At 40.3% G+C, this 21942-nt stretch overlaps 1 protein-coding gene across 1 annotated transcript in view; it reads left to right on the top strand.

The window, feature by feature from the left end:
- Wdr7 (WD repeat domain 7) overlaps positions 1-21942 on the top strand; it is a 271935-nt gene that overhangs the window by 90311 nt on the left and 159682 nt on the right. The window contains exon 19 of the mRNA XM_032885554.1: positions 221-344. Within this exon, the coding sequence (XP_032741445.1) occupies positions 221-344 (124 nt within the window). The remainder of the gene's footprint in view (positions 1-220; positions 345-21942) is intronic.

Here is a 21942-nt window from a genome sequence, read left to right as displayed (position 1 = left end):
CTGTTGGCTTAAAAATATTTTGAATGAAAGCATCTTTGATCAGGTGTAGGATGCTAGCATTTAATTGTTCCATGACTACTTACTTCATTATTGGATTAATAGTCTTATATAAATAAGAAATTTCTATGTCTTCTAATTTTATATCATATGAATTTTCTGGTTTGTGGACATCACTTTACAATGTGTTTCTTTTCTTTCATTGTTTCTGTGATTTTGTTAGGTGAGAGAGGCTGCACAGGCCCTCCTTCTAGCAGAGCTGAGAAGAATTGAGCAGGCAGGACGGAAAGAGACTATTGATACCTGGGCTCCTTACTTACCTCAGTACATGGACCATGTCATATCACGTAAGAGTGCTTTTCTGAAAGCCTTGGGAGGGCTCTGTAGAAAGAGTGCCAGACTGGCAAGTGTTGATGCTTCATGAAGTGAACACAGGCGAGAAGACGTCCTAAATCTGGTCTTCTCTATTTGAAGTTTGGTAGTGTAGAATATGGCAGTTAAAAGGAACAAGATAAAACAAATACTAAAATATTCACTAATGATCTGACTTTATAAAATTAATTCCCAATAAGAAAACATATCCCAATCCTGTTTAACCCTGACTTTTCTGTTGTTTCTGTGGACTTCTGGGTCCCACATGTTCCATACTGATTTTGTGGTGTGCATAGCGACTTCTCGCAAGCTAAGATTACATGAAAACCTGAAAGGCAAGGGTCTAGTGAGACTACACCTGCGTGCAGTGGGCAGAGGGAAGATTGGGAGGAGCTGTGTCTGATGAGTCTGTGCAATGAGTATGTTTTAAACACATTGGAAAAATTATTGTATTTTTGGGAACTTTGTGAAAATTATAATTTTTGTACTCATGATGTTAGGTTAAGTATGCTTTGGGAAAAGGTTATACTTGGCACCATCATTTTTTTCCTTTCTGATAAAAATATTTGTCCTAAGTTTATTTAAGTCTTTGTTTTTCTAAAAACAAAAAGGTTAGTAATTAAAACTGTATTTTGATTTATGTTAGTAAGATACTTTCAGTTTTTAACATAAAGTCTTGATTAAAATTAAAAAACATTAAATGGGCTTGCATTTTTACATAATGAACACTGGACTTTAAACAGACTTTGTCCACTGTCAGTTGTTCTTGTAGAGGAGCGCTTACCTGCATCATATCCGTCTTGTGTGGTGACAGCAGCACGTGTGCCGTTCTAGGAGCAAATAAGAGTACGATTGCAGGAAGTCTGTAATGGCTAGAGTGGACTTGAGGACAGGCCAGCTGTGCTCCCCCTCAGATGTCATTAGGCATGTGACTTCGGGGACTTTACCGAGGCTTTATGAGCGTCCATCGTTTCAGTTAAAAGTGAATAGGAGGCTTTGTAGAGTCGTATGCAGTAGAACGAGTTGACCCTTGCTAAGTGTTCAGGCTGGTACCTAGCTTACAATAAGCACTATTGATTTGCTTAGTAAATAAAATTTGAGAGAAGGGTGGTCACATTTTTACATGATGTGACATAATTAAAACTTTTTTCTATTTGTGTATAAGATATTTGTTGAGTGAATTTCTAAAACCTTTAAATAAAAAACTAAAAAGTAATAATACGGACAATAATCACAACAGCAACAACACCCAAACCTACGCACTCAGCAGAGTCTCAGCTTTTTGTCTTTTGCTGCCTCTCTGCCATGATGTGAAGTGCTCCGCTCCCCCGCGCTCTCCTTGCCAGCACTGATTGGCATCCCTGAAGCCATAGACTAATAAACTCTCCTTCCCCAAAGAGAAACAACTTAGGACCTCTAACACATGTCCACTTTATTCAGTATATTAGCCTTGAAATCCTTTTGACAATTTTAACATAAAAATTTTTATAGCTGGTGGTGACTTTAGTGGTAGAGTGCTTACCTGTTTTGATCTTCAGTACTACAAAATAAAATAAAAATAGATTTACAAATAAATAAAAAATTAAAATAAGTTTTCAGAACATACCATTAAGAAAGAAAGAAAAGAAAGGTGGGGTGAAACCCGTCTACCTTGTGAATATGTGAATAGATAATGTGACACACTCCCCCAGTTCCCCATGTGAACATCACCCTAGAAAATAGATTCTAAGGATGAGCTGTGTCATAACTCTTTGTACAAAATGTCTTCAGAGGTCTGTGGAGATGGCTCAGGTAGATCTCCTTGTCCTGGAGCAGCAGACATAGGAGAATCCCTGTGCCCTAACCAGATCAGTGAGCTCCATGTTTAGTGAGAAAATGTGACTGCCCTCAAAATAGTGGCACCCCATATATACACACACAAATGCACACAAACACACACACACACACACACCCCTCTCTTCATTCATATATGTATGTATAAGTAATATTTATATATATATGCATGTGCAGATATGAATAATATATAAATTATATACAAATAGTATATATAATATATGCATAATATCTATATTTAATATACCATATATCACATATTATATGTCAATATACAGAAATAAATACTTTTAAAATTCATTTATATATTAAATGTATGAAATATACAAAATGTATAGTTTATATGAGTTTATACAAATATGTGTGTATATATAGAATACATATATATGCACACTCATAAATTTTACCATGTATCACATTAGAGGACAAACTTCATGAGGTATTTTAGAGTAGGCTGAAGGGGAACTGCACATTAACAAGTCACTACAAGTTCTTTTAAGAGGAAAATTGAATTATAAGAAATTAAAAAACAATGAGAAATATTTTCAAGACATCCGTACTCAGCATGAACTCAGGCTGTCTCTGAAAGGGGTCTGGGAAGCAGCTGTAAGAGTGGGCAAGTGGAGTGACGGCCCCTCGGAGCCCGGATTAGTGATTGCGTATGAAGACCTACGAAAACCACCAAAAGGCACAGTGCAGAGTTGTACTTGGGGCCAGGTCGGAAAAGAGACGCCACTGTTGTTTATATCTGATGCCATGGTATTTTCCTCCTGGAAAGGAGAGAATGGCTTCGCCACACCCTAAGCTGAAGGCTGAGGAGAGCCACTGACTATCCCACCAAGCAGCCGTCGACATGCTGTGAAGGGGGTGCGTGTGTGGCCCGGGAGGGTAAAGCATACAGAGGAAGGACAGCCATCATCATTGGAAACTTTCTCTGTAGCAGTGAGACTTTCGCTGGGCACTCGCCAGGCCTGTGCTTTCTACTGTAACCGTCGGTATGACCTAGTGCAGTACTGTTGTCCTTCTCTGTGTTCCGTTTTCTTTCCCTGAGGGAATAGGCTAAGGGCACTGAAAAAGTGTCTGAAGGAAGGTCCTTCAGACACCTAAGTGACTGCTAGAGTCTAAAACTCATTTTTCTTTTCTTTTTTTAATTTTTTAACTTTTATTGGATTTTTTTAAAATTTAATTTTAAATGTTATCGCCTTTGCTGGCTCCCCTCCAGAAACCTGCTATCCCATCACACCACCCCCCTATACACACACTTTTATGAGGGTGCTCTCTCTCACCAACCGCCCACACTCTCAGACCTCCAGGCAGTCCCTAACACTGGAGCACCAAGCCCTCCCAGGACAAGGGCCTCTTCTCCCATTGATGCCCGACAAGGCCATCCTCTGCTACATATGCAGCTGGAGTTATGGGTCCCTCCATGTGTACTCTTGGGATGGTGGTTTAGTCCCTGGGTGCTCCGGGGCATCTGGTTGGTTGATATTGTTGTTCTTCCTATGGGGTTGCAAACCCCTTCAGCTACTTAGTCCTTTCTCTAACTCTTTCATTGGGTACCACGTTATCAGTTCAATGGTTTGCTGTGCACATCCTCCTCTGTATTTGTCAGGCTCTGGCAGAGCCTCTCAGCAGAGAGCTACATCAGGCTCTTCTTAGCATACACTTCTTGGCTTCCCCAATAGTGTCTGGGTTTGGTGTCTGTATATGGGATGGATCCCACATGTGGGGCAGTCTCTGGATGGCATTTCCTTCAGTCTCTGCTCTACACTTTGTCTCCTTATTTCCTTCTGTGAGTATTTTTGTTCACTTTTCTAAGAAGGTCGAAAGCATCTTCACTTTGGTCTTCCTTTTTGAGCTTCATGTAGTTTGTGAATTATATCTTGGGTATTCTGAGCCTTTGGGCTAATATCCACTTATCAGTGAGTGCATACCAGGTATGAGGTCTTTTGTGATTGGGTTACCTCACTAAGGATGATATTTTCTAGTTCCATCTATTTGCCTATGAATTTCATAAAGTCATTGTTTTTGATAGCTGAGTAGTATTCCATTGTGTAGATGTACCACATTTTATGTATCCATTTCTCTGTTAAAGGGCATCTTGGTTCTTTCCAGCTTCTGGCTATTATAAGTAAGGCTGCTATAAACACAGTGGAGCAGGTGTCCTTGTTATATGTTGGAGCATCTTTTGGGCATTTCCTCAGGAGTGGTATATCTGGGTCCTCGGGTAGTACTATTTCCAATTTTCTGAGGAGTCACCAGACTGATTTTCAGGGTGGTTGTACCATCTTGCAATCCCACCAGCAATGGAGGAGTGTTCCTCTTTCTCCACATCCCTGCCAGCATCTGCCATCACATGAGTTTTCTTTTCTTTTCTTTCTTTTTTTTTTTTATCTTAGCCATTCTGACTAGAGTGAGGTGGAATCTCATGGTTGTTTTGTTTTACGTTTCCCTGATGACTAAGGATGTTGAGCATTTCTATAGGTACTTCTCAGCCATTCGGCATTCCTCAGTTGAGAATTCTTTGTTTAGCTATGTAGTCCATTTTTAAAGTTGGTTATTTGATTCTCTGGAGTCTAACTTCTTGAGTTCTTTGTATATATTGGAAATTAGCCCTCTACCAGATGTAGGATTGGTAAAGATCTTTTCCCAATTGTTGCTTGCCATTTTGTCCTATTGAGAGTGTCCTTTGCCTTACAGAAGCTTTGCAGTTTTATGAGGTCCCATTTGTCGATTCTTGATCTTAGAAGATAAGCCATTGGTGTTCTGTTCAGGAAATTTCCCCTATACCTATGTGTTCGAGGCTCATCCCCACTTTCTCTTCTATTACTTTGAATGTATCTGGTTTTATGTGGAGGTCCAAGATGCACTAGACTTGATCTTTTTACAAGGTGACAAGAATAGATCAATTTGCATTCTTCTACATGTTGACCTCCAATTGAACCAGATGGTTTTAGCTCCTTTATCAAAGATCAAGTGACCATAGGTGTGTGGGCTCATTTCTGGGTCTTCAGTTCTATTCCACTGGTCTATCTGTCTGTCTCTGTACCAGTACCATACAGTTTTTATCACTACTGCTTTGCAAAACAGCTGGAGGTTGGGGATGGTGATTCTCCTAGAAATTCTTTTATTGTTGAGGATAGTTTCTGTATCCTGGATTTTTTGTTATTCCAAATGAATTTGCAAATTGCTCTTTTTAACTCTGTGAAGAATTGACTTGGGATTTTGATGGGCACTGTGGAATACTATTTAGCTATTAAAAATGAGGACATCATGAATTTTATAGACAAATGGATAGAACTAGAAAATATCATCCTGAATGAGGTAACTCAGACCCAAAAGGACATGCATGGTATATGCTCACTGATAAGTAGATATTAGCCAAAAAGTAAAGTATAAAGTACCTAGGATACAACCCATAGACTCTATGAAGTGAAACATACAGAAAGGCCCAAGTGAGGCGGCTTCACCATCTCACTTAGAAGGGGAAAGGAAATGGTCACGGGAGGTAGAGGGAGGCAGGCACCTGGGTGGATGACAGGGGAGGGAAGGAAAAGGGGAACAGGATCAGATATGGGGGGAGAAGATAGGAGAGAAGCCCAGAGAGCCAAGAGAATGATTGGAAATAAGCAGCCTAGGGGAGTGGGAGGTTGGGGGCCAGCACTCTAGAAAGTACTAGAAACCTGGGAGGTGAGACACTCCCAGGATAAATTGGGGTTGACCTCAGCCAAAATGCCCAACACTGGGGAAAGGGAACTCAAAGAGTCCACCTCGAGTAGATAGACAGGGCTTCAAGTGTAAGGACAGGGTTATTAACTCACAGTCAAAATTTCTGACCCAGAATTGTTCCTGTCTGAAAGAACTGCAGGAACAAAAATGGGAAAAATGACTGAAGGAATGGAGGTCCAGTGACCAGCCCAACTTGGGATCCATTTCATGGGGAGGGGCACCAAGGCCTGACACTACTGTATTATGTTGTGCTAAGGAACAGGTACTTGGCATGGCTGCCCTCCAGAGTGGCCCTACCAGCAGCTGACTGAGTCAGATGCAGATTCTTACGCCCAACCATTGGACTGAAGTCAGGGACCCCTGTGGTTGAATTAGGAGAAGGACTGAAGAAGCTGGAAGGGAGAGTGACCCTATAGGACGACCAACAGTCTCAACTAACCCAGACCCCAGGGAGCTCCCCGAGACTGAGCCACCAACCATAAGCATACACAGGCTGGTCCGAAGCCCCTGGCGTATATGTAACAAAGTCTGCCTGGTCTGGCTTCCATGGGAGAAGATGTGCCTAATCCTGGGGAGATTTGAGGCCCCAGGGAAGCAGGAGAGCACCCTCTTGGAGGCAAGGGGGAGGAGGAATGGGATGAGGAACTGTGGAGGCGGGTTAACAACTGGAATGTAAATAAATAAAATAATTTTTAAAAACCAAGATGATAAAAAAATTTGAATTGTATGTTCAGTAATTTTGTGTGCCCATGCAAGGGAAAAACAGCATACATTCTTCTAAAACATCCCCTATTATCAACTTTTGATCTACTGTGTTAATCAATTGGCTGTAATGCCAACTGGGTGTAGAATCAGTCGCACTTTCTTTTATTGGAAGCTTTCTGTTTTAATAAAAGAGAGTCAAGCTAAAGGGGCAGGGATTCTGAACGTATTAAAGGGGCAGAAAGCATTTAACAGATGAGGAGTGAGCACAGACGGCTGTCGGACAGATCTGCTGTCCCCAGGGACCAGGAGGTTAGGGAGCAGCTGCTGGCCTGCCCACACCTGCTGTCCACCTGCTTGCAGTGAAGGCTCTCCCGCCGTCGTCCTCGGGGCTTGTGGAGCCAACCATCACTGCAGTTTTAAAGCACTGTTTGACCAACGCCACTGGCCTGAGACTCTTAGAAAATACACCACTTACCATCAATAGTCTTATAATTAACCATTCTGAGGATTGAAGATATGCAGTAATTACATATTCAGGAAGTGCCTGAGTTATACCCACTTTTGCAGACTTTTTTTTTTTTTTTGATTAATTAAAAAATTCTCTGGGAAGCCCTCAGCCTGCGAGAGATAACCCCTTTACCTTTGAGATCAGGACCAGAGCTTGTATAGGGAGCAGCTTCTTCCAAGTGCAGTCAGGAAGGGGAGGGACTGCAGGTAGAATGATGCCAGCCTTCCACGTCACTAATCCCCCATATTTTATGTAGGTATGGTGGACAATAGGCCGATAAAAAGCTTTTTATGGGTTTGTGTGGAAGAAAGGAACGCATAGGCCAAGGCCAGATGCTTCCCGGGAGTCTTGAGAGCAGTGATGCCACAGTACAAGCAGCGAGCATGGGCTGCTTAGCCCTTCCGATTCCTGTGCCTGTTTGGGTAGCTTGGATTTTCTTGTCTTACTGCCTGAGAGTTCATGTAAATGTCTCTCTCCCAGGGATCCTGATGGTAGACTAGCAGTCAGGAGGGAGGAAAAAGCAAAGCCAGTCTGCCTTAACTGACAGCCACACATTTCCCTAAGACTCCAAAGGCCACAGTTAGTGAATGGCACCACGTGACTTAGGCTTCAGGTGATGGACTTTTGTCTTGAACCAGTCAGCAATCATGGTTCCATCCTTTGTAAATATAAAAAAAAAGGAAGGAAGGAAGGAAGGAAGGAAGGGAGGAGAGAGAGAGAGAGAGAGAGAGAGAGAGAGAGAGAGAAAGAAAAAGGGAAGAAAGAAAGAGAAAAAAAAAGAAAGAAAGAAAGAAAAAGAAAGAAAGAAAGGAAGGAAGAAAGAAAGAGAGAGAAAGAAAAGTGATCTTTTGCTATCAACTTCCTGGCAGGAAAATTTAATGATCGCTGTGGTGATCCCTACTCTAATGCTAGCACTGCATGTATTCTGCAACATGTGGACATGTCATACATCTTTTCTGAGTCATCAGAAATGTGATTCACATTTTTATAGAATTCTAGTACTTTTACTAAATAGGGATTAATGTTATTTTTCGAAGCCATTGAATTACAATGTAGATAAAGATAAGCGTTGCCGAGATTTATTTTGAAGATGTTTCCCAGAGCCTCCTTTCATATATTTCTTACATTTGACATTGTACATGTAGCATTTTGATAATTGACTTTTTTATGGGGTCAGGCACCTGCCGGTTTATGAAATATGCCTGCATTTACCCTTCCTTCCAGTCAGTGACTTCCCTGAAGTAAATGCTGATGGTTCCCATTTCCTTTGGCCTCCAATAGAGATTGACCTTGTGGGGCGCTGGGTCACAGGCGTAATTGTTTCTCGTACATCGTGTTCTGCTTGCTCACCCTGCTCATCTTTTCCAGCTTCAGAGACGTTGGCCACGTAGACCTCACTCTCACTATGTAAACTAAAAGTCTCTCCTCCGGTGTGTGCTGTGATCTTATACAGTGCTCATCAGCGTAGTATTAATTTATGTTTGCCATCTCAGATATTGGTAGAAAATGTGTGACACATTGATGACATCCCGATGCCATCAGACAGCTTGATAAAGTCAAGCAAAGGAACAAAGGTTCCTTTCTCCGAGTCCCTTCCTGTTATGTTGGGTTGACAGGTCGGGCTCCTCTCTTACTCAACCTTGGAAACAATAGAATTTCTTTGTTCAGTGAATGTTTTGGGTTTGACTTCCAGTAGGCCATACTGTCATACCTGTTTTTAACCTGGAATTGAAATCTCACTTCAGATGTTTAAAAAGTAGTGGTGACTGAACACAAATATGGATGGACCAACCACACACATGCAGATCAGACGGTGATGTGTGTTTCAGCTACGTGGAAAGTGTAATATCCCGGAGGTTAGTGTGCTCTCAAGGCTGCTAGTGCCAGGATTTACTGTGGGAAGAAGGTGGGAGAGACTAGCAAGGGGGACACAGGATTGAATTGAATCTGGCCCTGCTCTGAGGCCGGACCGTGACAGCCGTCCTCGCCGCCCTGCCTACTTTCTCTTTTATACTTATTTACATTTGTCTTGCATGTTTGGGACTTTCTGAGATAACCACGTTTGGGGAAGGACTTCTCCACACTAAGACGTTTTAAATTACTGAATAGATGCTCACAGTAGTTTTATGATTCTATTTTTGGTTGAAGTAGTTTTATAAAACTCTCCCATTCTTAAAACATTAACTCTAAGCAGAGGCTGCCATTTGAGGCCACGCTGTGGCGTGACTACTACTGGCTTACGGTCATACACAACCCCTCGATTGAGAACATCTTAGATGGGCATACGGAATGCCTCTTGCATTTCAAGTGGTATTTCTTACAATTTTTCTTCTCTGTCTTTTCATTGTTTCGCAATTGTGATGATTCTTATTGTTATTGAGTTGTTTTATTTCTCTCCTGACGGCTTCTTTCTGATTCCTGATTTTGCTGATTGTACTGCTGTGGGGGTAGGGCAGCCAGGTACTGAAGCTCACCGTGTTCACACATTGGGTAAGGAAAGATGCTCTATTGGAGAGCCACGTGACAGAGACTTGGAGTGAGCGCCACCCCTGCCTCATGCCGCCCTCACTCTGTCTGCCCAGATCACCTCTGTGGGGGCTTTGTGGCTTTCTGGGCATCGTCTTATTTTTAAGTGAGAATATACTAATCTTACAGATTTCCTGCTTTATGAGTCATTGGGATTAGATGTGGCTCCTTCAGAACTGTCTGAAGGGATGGTATTCATCTTATACCGAGTGCTGAGTGTTAACCCCTTCTGTGTACTGGGAGGCAGAAAGGCTTTATCTGCAGATGAACTATATTTATTCAGGGTACAGTATATACCATATCTGCTTACAGTGTTTCAGTGGGAGTTAGGTATTTTTTCCTCGTTTTTCACCTAGAATGTCAGGGGAGTTGGGCTTAACTTTAAACACCCTAGACTGATAATCTATTTAACAACAATAAATGATTCTGCTTATCTATATTTGGCCACAAACCTAATGGAATTTCTACTTAAATATATAGCTACTTAAAAGAAAATCCCTTTGACATTTTTGAGGCATTATTCAATATTTCTGTGATTTTTCCTTTTATGTATTCAATAGTCTTGGGAGCTAGTAAAATGGCCGGTTAACAACAAACGCATATTTTGTGGAGGTTGGCTGTTCAGACCTGGTTTAAGTTATAAAAAGGAACCCATGTAATCATGTACCATGGGCTGGGAGCTCTCAGTGTTAGCTGAGTGAGTGCATGGCTTCCCTCTGAGGATCAGCACTTCCACACTGGCATCAGAGGACAGTCTGCTACTGAGCACTGAAGGAGCCCTTAGCTGTGTTCCACAGTGTGGAACAAAGGGCAGAGTGAAGGGTAAGAAAGCTCACCATCTGTTCCCTGGAGAGCAGTTAGGAAGTGTGGTACCTCCTAGTCTAGGCCTCCTTACCTGCCTCTCTCTAGCTCACCCCATTTGGGTTCTTCTGCAGAGCTACTTGTAAGACCTCTCCTTTCGACGAGTGGAACAAAATTTCTCCTTGATGTGCAGTTTATGCTCAAACAACTAGGAGGCAAGCCTGGCTTCCTTTGAGATGTTTGTGCACTTTTAGCTTGGAAGCACTTAAGCCTGTGAAGACTGTTTTATAAAGGAGAGCTGCCCACTCAACCTTTGATACATTCTTTTTTTAAAGTGATGTTTAAATGGAAATGCCTGGTAATATCTTTAGCTGAAGCTCTAGTGGCCTGTGTGATAATAAATGACCTAATATCACTCACTACAAAGAAGAGAGTATTGATTTGAGTCATCATTCTCTTGCTGATTTGCTGAAGACAAAAATTTATAATGCTAATGGAAATAAAGTACTTTATAAAACATTCCTGTGAACACTGGAACATGTTTTTCTACTAAAGCAAGTGTTCCAGTGAGGTTTTAAATATCAATTCTGTAGTAGTTTGAATGAGAATGGACCCCCTGTAGGCTCCTTTGTTTGAATACTTGGTCTCTGGTTTAGTGGAACTGTTTTGGAAGGGTTAAGAGGTATGGCCTTGGGAGGAGGTGTGTCTTTGGGAGTGGGCTGTGAGCTTTCAAAAGCTAACACTATTCTCAGTTACTTATCTTTGTCTGCCTCCTACTTGTGGATAAGGCTGTTAGCTTGTTCTCCAGCACCATGCCTGCTGCCATGATTTTTGCTGTGATCTAATATCTAATAGCTAATGATGGTTTTTTGCTCTAGTATTATTTGCATATTGTGGGATTAAAGTTCTCCAACTACCTTAATACCTTTTCTCCCCTCTCCTTCTCCCCCTGCTTTTTTATATAGTATTTTGTTCTTTGCTGTTCTCTAGTGATCTTGTTTTGCTGTTTTAACTGCCCTTACTGTATTTATTAAGCATATTTTGATGTGGCTATATATTTTAAAGGATTCATTGTACGTGGCATTTGCAGACTTTGTTATTATTTTTAACACTTTTAGCACACAAGCATAAAGAAAAAAAATTCTTTTTGTTTGAACACCCTAATTGACCCCAACAAGATTGAGATTGATCTGGTTTCTTTCAGCCTGTTAAATGCCAGTCCAGTCGTCTGTAACAGTACTTAGTGTTTTTGTAATTTTCCTGTACATGTTTTCTGTTTATTCCATAAAACTTTCTATCACTTACAAAGATTTTCTTTGCTTGGTTTAAGGATGAAAACAGCCACCATTACGTATTTTTAATGCTTGCTTTAAACCTGTGCCCCACGGGCCATGGCAAGCCTGGAGCATGGTCTCTTACAGTCATGTGAAGGACGTTATGCTTATGGGGAAACGCTGATGAGACTTGCTTTCGAAATGTTCTGAAACTGAAGAACATCCAGCTTAAAGACGGGGTGTGGAAGAGGATGATGATGGTTCTTAATTCACACGAATTCCTAATGGCTCAAAACATGATTGAATTCCATCTTTAGGGCTGAGGACTTAGGTGTGGAGATGAGAGAACAACTTTCAGGAGGTGATTCTTCTGCTGAGTGAATTCAGATCGTTAGGCTTGGTGACAGGCATCTTTACATTCTCACAGAACTGTCTCATGGACTCAGAAATGCTGCATTTCCTGTGCAGTGAAATCTACTTGCTGTTTTCGCCTCTTGTCGCCTTTGTAGAACCATCCCCATCTCTTGATGCTCTATTCGCCAATACCGTCTTGCTCTAACATGATTTTCTGTATCATACATATGCCATGTCCATGTATGTACTTATACTAAAAGTGTAGAGGAAAGAGAGCTAGTGTAGAGTCAGTGTAATCTTTATCATATGTAGACAACTATTCCCTAAGATGTATTTCTGTGCAGATTAACTTTGACTTGTGACTCCTACGGTTGCAATCATCTTTTGGGCAATACGTTCTACCTACTCACCCAGCAAATGCAGTATCTTCACAGATACGAGATAGTTTTTACCTAGTAGCACGATTTGCCATGACGAGCTTGACATACTGTCTGAAAAAGCTGATTCCCAGAAACACAGAATACTTGATGACCCCACATATTTTATTATATGTTCCGTTATTTTGATTTAAAGTGTGCAAATCTGTTAGATATAGATTAGCCATTTTTTGGCTTTGGAACTTCCCCCCTTATATATAATACTATGATTTTATAATTTGACTATGGTTATCTCATAATAGCCATACTCAGTTACAGTAATTACTTTATGGATTAGTTGATTGGATGATAGTAAGTCAGTTAATATGAGTAACTTTCTTTTGCTCTAAGATACTGTGACGTTTTCTCTGTGAAGTTAATTTGCATGACTTCCTAAGAAGCATACTACTTGGACTTTGGTTATTTTTTTTCCTATTAAGTATTTAAAATAAGTACAATAGATTTTGTTTTGGATTAAGTTTGTGGTTGAAGAATTCTTTTTTATATACTTTAAACCTTAATTGTGTGTGTATGTGTGTGTGTGTGTGTGTGTGTCTGTGTGTGTGTTTCTGTATGTGTGTTTCTGTGTGTGTAGGGGGGTGGAGATTATGTGCCTGGTGAGTTCAGAAAAGGGCATTGGATACCTTGGATCTGGAGTTTCATACAGTTGCCAGCCACGAGATGTGAGTGCTGAGAACAGAATTCAGGTCCTCTGGGAGAACAGGACGAGCTCTTACGTAGCTGAGCATCATTAGCGTTTGTCAGTTGTTTTCAACCAAAAAGACGTTTGTTGTCATTTCATGACCAAATCATGAATGCAGGTAACTACAGCCATCTGATATTTGACAAAGATGCCAAAATACATCGGAGAAAAGTTAGCAAATAGTGAAGAATGAATTAGGACCCTGCATTTCACCCTACCTGATAAAGACTGATGGGTCAAAGACTGGTGTGAAGCCTGAAATGCTAAAACTACTAGAAGAAAGCATAGGTGTAGGGAAGTCCTTTCTAAAGAATATGACATTCGCCTAGCAATCATGGCCGACCGTTGACAAATGGCACGTGATAAAAATACAACTAAGAACCGGCTGTACAGCAAAGGAAACTACTGAATGAAGAGGAAGCCCACAGTGGGAAGGAGTCTACGAGCTATACATATTGACAAAGGCTGACTTTTCAGATGTAAAATATATACAGATTCAACAAACAGAGCCAACGGGACAAATGGCCCAGTCAAAACTTGGACTTGGATCTGAACAGGGAGAACAGAGAAGAAATTAAAATGGCGTCATCCTCATTTTGGAGTGGCTTATTTCATTTAGCAGTGCCATTCAAAGGCCCTCATGTTGTAGAATGGTCAGAATTGTGGATGAGCGTCAATACAGTTTTATGCATGCAGTCATTGATTACTACTTTCCTGTTCATTCATTAATATTTACTTTGTTTCCACTAAATGGAAGTGTATGTCCTTGCTACCATAAGCATTGCTGCTGTGAACTTAGGTGCCTACTGTTTCATTACAGTCCTGCTTTTAATTATTTTGAAAATATATTGAAAAGAAGAATGTATAGGTTTAAAGGGTAATTCTGTTTTTGTTTTTTAAAGAAACATTATATTATATTTTCCATAAGTCATACTACTTTACATTCTCACCAGTAGTGAACAGAAATGAATTTCTTCATTTTCTCTGACTCCTCCTTTAAATTTCAGTTGTCTTACAAGGCATGGTGCGTTATTGAGGCTTTGATTTCCACTTTCCTAGGTACTGGTCATATTTAGCATCTTTTCCTGTGTCTGTTGACTACCTATGTATCTTCTGTGGGAGTGTATTATTTTTTGCACATTATCCACTTTAGGACCATGTTGGAATTTATTGTTGTTGAATTATAACCATTTTCTGAGACATTATGTAGCTGTGGCTGGCTCGGAATCCACCATGTACACTCGAATGACCTAAGTTGCAGTAATGCTCTGACCTTTGCTGCCGTCACAGATGAGTACCGTGATCCCAGCCCAGGGATTATGCCGATCAACCGTACAGTAACTTGCTAGCAGATGATTTGAAAACCGTCTGTCTCTTTCCACAGGTGCGCTTCTCGCTCAGGACTGTGCAGGGCACAGGCAGTTTGCCTATGTGTAGCTCTGTTACATGTTCTTTTAATGTCATTGTCAAGAAATCACTGTCAGATCTGATACCATGAAGCTTGTCTCTTGTTTTCTTCTAGGAACTTTACAGTTTTAGGGATTTAGGTCTTAACTTTTAGATATTTGATCATTTGAGTTAATTTTTATTTATGATATAAACTCAGAATCCAACTTAAATCCTTGCTTGTAGATACTATCTAGTTTTCCAAGCTTATTTGTTGAAGTGACATTTCTATCTTTTATATCTTTTTAATTTAACATAATTATACGTGTGTATATGCGTATAGAAGTAGACAAACCATTTAGCTTTTGTCATGAAACATAAATTGGATATTGAGATCTTTTTCTTATTCTTTTTTACCTTGATATATCTTTTTATTATGCTTGGCTTCTAAAATCGACCTTTGGGCTTACGGGCATTCTGCTTCAGTCTAGTCTTTGATACTGCATGAGGGTGGCAGTGAATAAATTCATCGTGTCTTCGTTTTTTGATAGTGTGTCTTAGTATATTTCTAGAAGTGAAATTGTTTTTTCCCTTCCACAGGGATTAGATTGTTCTGCACTTTCAGCAGTGGTCCCTGTGAGGCATTGTCCTCCAGCAGCCTTTACAGCTGAACAGATTCTTACACTCTTGGAACCCCATATCTGTGATGGATGAGGAATGAAATATCACCATTATTTTAGTTTTACTTCTTGTTAGAAACTTGCTCAGTACTTTTTCATATGAACCTTATGAATTTGTTTTCAAGTACCAGTTCGTATTGGTAACTCTTATAGTTTTCAGTAACTGTATTTGTAAGATTAAAGTATCATCTAGTATATCATATTTTTTTATTTTGCTTATGAGTCTATTAAGCATTAGGAGTTGTAGAAGAAGAGAGGCTGCCAGCCCAGGAAAAGGGCACATCAGGAAAATCTCCTGCTGTACAGGCAGATAGATGGCTGGAGTCTGATTCCAGAACACATACAAATGAGGAAGGACAACCAAACTTTACAGAGTTGTCTCTGATCCCCACAGTGTGCTGTGTCAGGTGTGGCCCACAGACCCCCTCCCCTGCCCCCCCAAACACACAACACGAATTATATTAAATAATTATATTAATTATATTAAAGTGGCTACCTAATTTAAAGATATTTTGTTTTTATTTTAAGGTGCGATTCAAAAATAAAGTTGACATTCTTTTTTATATTTTTATGTCTTGGTTATAATAGTGCTTATAACTTTGTTTGCAAGTTGATTCTTCAAAAGCTCTGCCAGGGGCAATGATGAGTGCAGCCTTAGTTAATTCAACTTTTCATTTCCCTCTACATCATGAGTGAGATATGAATAGCTTTTAAAATGAACTGTGAGATTTAATTAGCGTAATGTAGTAGAATGATAACATGCTCTTATAGACGCATTATGCTCGTTACAGACCTTATGTTTGATGTCTTCAGTCGTTTGATTCCATTCTGTCATTTTCCTAGACCGAGTTAACTATATTTCACCAACCTGCTCATTTTGTTTTCTCTGAGGCTTAGCACTTTACTAGTTTCTTTATATTCCATCCAAGAAGGCATTTTTATATTTTATGACATAATCTATTTCATTGTGATCTTAGGGTATGCAGCCTTCATACAAATAAATCCATATAAGTATTTCACTGATAATACCTCCTTTGGGAGTAAGATAAAGACTCCTAATTTTTGATCGCTTGTTAGAATATATTAATTGTTTTAAAAAGGTGATGTTACATACTGATTGTGTTTTTCTTCCCCAAATGACATAACATCAAGTCCTTACCGGACCGTTGATAAATTCTTGGCTAGCCTTATTATTCTGCCCATTGCTTTATTGTTCTAGCATTTGCCCAATGGTTCTCTTTTCATTTGGCACTGGTATCTGTTGATGTGGCCTCAATGATTAAAATAACACATGGCCACTTTTTGGTTCACTCTGCATCTCTCTTGTGTCTTCCCTACTTTCTTCCTAGGACAACCATGTGTGTAAGGAGCCAGTAAGGCCTTTAGTAGAGCAATAGCCTTGTTAGAGGCAACATTCCAGGGACTAGGGACTAGATGCGCTTCCTGCTCCTGGGTTCACACTATCGATCCTCAGTGGACAGAACTGAGACAGAACTCACTCGCATTCTTTGTGTGCCTGCCGTTCTCTCCTCTGCTCTCCTATCTGGGTCTCTCTCCACCGCCTCTCTTTCTCCTGCTTCGTGGCTATCATCACCCTACTTAAAATAACACAGAGTTCACGTCAATGTTACTCACTTTTATTCACACAATGATTCATTCTAGCCCTCCCCTTCTGGTTATTTGGAATTTCTTTCTCTGAGTAAAATTAATCTGTTCTCATTATCCACGGTAGATTTGTTCTCCCCAGCCTTAGTAGACTTCATGTAACTTAGAATTTCTGACACATACCTTGTAAACACCAGTTAACACTAGGGTGCAGTATTCGCATACAGTTCCTGTTTATTTAATTATTTATTTATTTATCTCTGAAGCTTTATATTGTACAGTCTTTTGGCTTATTTCTCTTGTCCTTAGCTCAGGGTCTTTTATGTTTCCTCCTTTTACGGTCTTATGCAGTAAGATTTGTAGTAGATCCATTTGTAGGAGTGTGCACCCCATCCAAGATTCCCTAGCATTCCTGTAAATTCATTATTTTAAACAATGGCATTTGAAAAAGTTAACTCCCTCACCTTTGGATCTTTGGGATGTGACTCATGGGTAGGTAGATGTTTTGTTTCTAGTGCTGCAGTCTTGCGGAGGGTCTTTCTCGCGTGTTAACATTTCCCCGTGTGCTCTGTAATCCACCCAGCTCCGGCACTTGCTGACCTCAGCCACATTCATATTTGAATGTAGCATAATTTGAACGCATTGGCATCTTATTGTGTTTTATCATGTTTCCATTTGGTTAAACATAAAGACAAAAAGCAGTCTCACCAGGTTGCTAGAAAACCGTTGTTTTTCTTGGTTGTTTCTCACAGACCGTAGATTTAGGTAAAACCCTCTGGCCTAATGCTTGTTTTCCCATAGTGGCTTCTGGCTGCCTACCCAAAATGACTTCCAGAAACTATGCTTATAACCAAAAAGAGAATACCAAGACTCTCCCACTTCACTTCAGATATTAAGTTCTCAGTGCAGTTACTGACCTCAGCACCATTTTACTTATGCGTATTAAGTTCTTCTTTCTACCACAAGGTGCCCGGTGCTTGTCTTGAAGGAATCCTGCTTATGAGTTGGTAGTGGTGGCAAAGGCCTTTAGTCTCTGGGAAGCAGAGTCAGGTGGGTCTGTATTCATTCAAAACAGTGAGTTCTAGGCCTGCCAAGGCTGCATAATAAGACTCTGCCTAAAAGACAGTAAAGTTTATTCTTTTCTGCCTGTGTTAGAGCTATCTAGAGGAACAGACCTAATATAATGAACCCGTATATATTAAAGTGGGATTTATCATACTGGTTTAAAGGCTGTGGCTGTCTCCTGACAGAAAGGCCCAGAATCTGATAGTTTCCAGTCCATGAGGCTGGATGTCTTACTTTGCTTTCAGTGATGTTGGATGTTCGCAGAGGTAGGTCCTGAATCGGCGAGAGGGGCTCAGCCACAGATGAATGACCTTGCCAGTGACATCGAGGGAAAGCAGGGGAGAACAGTCTTCCTTCTTCCATGTCTTTTTCTGTGGGACTTCTGACCTCCAGCGATCCAGGCTTAGGTGGCTTCTTTCTACCTCAAATAATTCAATCCAGAAAAGTTTCTCCCAGGTGTGCCCAGCTGCTTGGGTTTGAGTGACCACCAGATGTAGTCCTGTTGACAAACAGGAGTAGCCGTCACAGGTTTCCCATCTTCCCTTAGTGGTTTATTTCTCACTGTGTGTGGGGCTCCGACCTCTGCGGTCTCCTTAGCTGCAGCATTTCCCACATGCTGCCACACCCACCTCCCCTGTCCACGGTCTCTTAGTGCGCTGCTGTTTGATCTTGGAATTGTCTTCACTCAGGGCCGTCCCATTACACACGTCACACACCCTCAGGACCCAACTCAGGTTTCCGTCTCAACTATTTTCACTTACACACTTACAAATCTGCTTTAGCGGCATGGTTGTCGGGTTCTCTAATAGAAGGTCTTATATTCCCCCATAGTTTATTCCCTTTGCTTAGAAAGCCCCCCCCACACACTTTTTTTTAAATGCACGGGTAAATTTTCTCCCCATTTGTGTTGCCTGTATTAGGAAAACCAGTCTAGAAAAGTGCTATTTCAAACTTTTTTGAAAAACGTATTTAGTCTTCAAATGAAAACTCGTGTAAAACATGTGCAAGCCTCTTCACACAATTACACATCTACATAATGAGGTAAAAAAAAAAGTGAATTTCTTTTTGAAAATTGCTGGCTCATTCCCAAATCTTTGTTGTCATATAGACAATTCTCTTTTCTCTACACAGGTGACCGTGTTTCTCTTGTCCACATTCCTGTAGCTACTCCCTCAAGCCCGAGCTCACGGCAGCCCCTGCACTGAGGCTCTCTCTTTAGCCCCACGTCTTTCACTGAGAAGGCTTGTTGGGCAGTGGCTGGAGTGCTCTCAGTTGTGGAAATCTGAGCCCTTGGCACAGTTACCTGTCTTTCCATATGAGCCAGCTTGTGCCTGCTGATTCGTTTAGAGCTAGCCCAAGAGTCAGCATCTTTACTGCTAAAGCCATCCTCTTTTGCGTCCTCCACCAGCATCGCTTTCACTGACGTTGAAGCACCTGACTGTTAATATGTGCTTAGCATGTCTATATTCTGCTGTTTATGCTGCTTGGCTTTCGGTGTGCACGGCCTTGCTAGTGTCTGCACAGCCATTGCTAGTGTGCAAAGAGAGGGAGGAGAGAGGCAGAAAGGGAGAGAGATAGAAGAGGGAAAGAAAGGATATGGACCTTTGAAGGGTTTCAGTGTCAAATTCTCAAGCAGTTCCGAGATGCATAATTCTGCTTGTAACTGAGGGTTCAAATCAGGCGGTTCCAGTGTTAGCATGTGTCAGGACATCTTGCCTTTGTTTTGCATCACATGGAAGGTCACAGCATGCGAGTCCTCCTTTCATTTGTGTCTTCTGAAACAAAAAATGGCTTTTAGTCCACTTACAGCCTGCAAATTAAACACATATTTTAAAAGGTGCCTATGCTGAATTTCAAGTTTCAGGTATTACTTTTACTACAGATCATTTTCAGTATTGTTTCAAAAAGAAGAAAACAAAGCTGTCTGCTCTCACATTATTATTCTGTTGAGCTAGAACACTACCTGTGGTGTCTACCACTTGTACATTGCCCAGCTCGTTTTGCTCTTTTCAGAATGGCTTATAATTACATTTTATATGAGAGCAGTTTCATGAATAGTTCAAAATATTAGGTAGGAAAATGTCTTTCCATAATTAAGCATCTATCCTCATGTTACCAAATAATTATATTCTAATTTAATCTTAAACTATTTTAATCATATTTTTATTTCTCTAATTGCATTGTGTCTGTAATAAGGCCATTTCTTTCTGACAAATTAAAATGATCTTTATTCAGAATAAGGGATAACTACCTTCAAATGATTTTGTGCGAAATCTTTTCATTCCATAACATAGTGTTATAATTTCTGTTTTTGATGCTTAGAGAGGAAAAGTAGATACTGTGTCTTTAATGGAAAGCAAAAGGTTATCTTCTGTGGCCTTTGTGTGTATGTGCTGATGTGAATGTAGGCAGCCAGACAGGCAGTGTGTGCAGAGAGACTAGGGAACGGCTGCGGATCGATATGTGTGGTGTGAAGTGAATTAATGTGAGGCAGGCCGTCTGTCTGTCATGATTGTGGGGAACGTGGAGCAGTGTTGGTCAGCACTGCACAGATCTGACTCTAATACGTTTCTGCCTGAAATGCAGTGGAGATATTCACACGTTCCCTTATTGCTGGATGTCACTCCATTCAAAGTAAATGTTCATATTAAATCATTGCCTCAAGTGTACTTTAATTAGATCACGGCAAAACCACAGTTGCAAGAAACTGATGGAATAAAAATGCCTGCTATTGTTCTGGATATATTTTTCAATCTCACTGGAAACCTATATTTTATGAGAATGAAAAATATAATTTTTATTAGAATTTTGTATGTTTTTGTTTTTCACTCTAACCATATTATCCTTTCTATCTAATCCAATGTAAAATTATAAAGTTACAATGAACTGAACTCGTTTTATATTACAATATTAGTTAATATGTGACATTAAAAACTCTGACTAGGTTAAAGTCTCTTTGCTTGTCGCGTTAATCATGTGTCACTACAGAATTTCTCTGAGTTCATTTCACTTGTCATTACTCAGATGTTGAAAAACGCTTATAATATGTAAGATATGAGATGTACATTCTGGCTAATGTGTATATTTTATTGTTGAAATTAAAAAGCATATTTCTGTGTCTAGGTGTTTTGCCTGCTCCTAAGTCTGTGCACTATGTGCTTGCCTGGCTCTCTGAGGTCAGGAGGGGCATCAGGCCCTTTCAGGTGTTATGAAGCACTGTGGGTGCTGGCAGCGGAGCCTGGCTCTCCGGAAGCTCAGCTCATGCTCCTACCCTCTGAGCCGTCTCTGCAGTCCTCTTGGTAGAATTCCGAGTATAGTGTTAGTCTGTTGATTTTGAAGACTCTATTCTTATATTTACATTAAAAACATTTTTCTCCTAATTAAAAGCAAAACATATGTTCCTTTTATATATAAAGTAAATAGCTGGAAATGCTTGGTCATTATAGGTCCTTACCAATGATAAGTTGGTATATAGAAACCTACAGGTCTCATAAAAGTGTCCTGTTGTCTGTCCCTTGCTTCTCCTGCTCAGTGCAGTGCCTCCCACCCCACGCTGTCAGGATGAGACTTCCGTTTACCATTTTCATGCTTTGTTCTGTGTTCCATGGTTTTCCATTTTCTTCCCAAGTCTCATTATGGATCTGTATGGCAAAACCTATGATGGTAAAATGCACATTGTTGCACTGTGCAAGGCCTGCGTTTGTAAACCTCCTCTTTCATACATTTGCTGTATCTCTGTTGTTAGATCTCTTGCTCTCCTTATGTATTTATTTTCAGTGTTTTCTTTCCCCTTAATACCTTTAATGTTATTTCCTAGTATAATTAGTATAATTTGTGTTATTGGGTTGGAGTTATTGTGTTCTGTTCAATCCAATTTATTGAAATTTATGCCCAGTATTTTGAGTATATTTGTCAAAGTACTATACTTCAGTTTATTTTAAATGTAATTTGACATATAACATGAATTTACAGGACAAAAACAAAGATT

Source organism: Rattus rattus, chromosome 15, assembly GCF_011064425.1.
Source record: "Rattus rattus isolate New Zealand chromosome 15, Rrattus_CSIRO_v1, whole genome shotgun sequence".
Taxonomy (NCBI): Eukaryota; Metazoa; Chordata; class Mammalia; order Rodentia; family Muridae; genus Rattus; species Rattus rattus.
The sequence above is the reverse complement of the archived record's forward strand: the minus strand, read 5'-3'. Positions and strand labels throughout refer to the sequence as shown.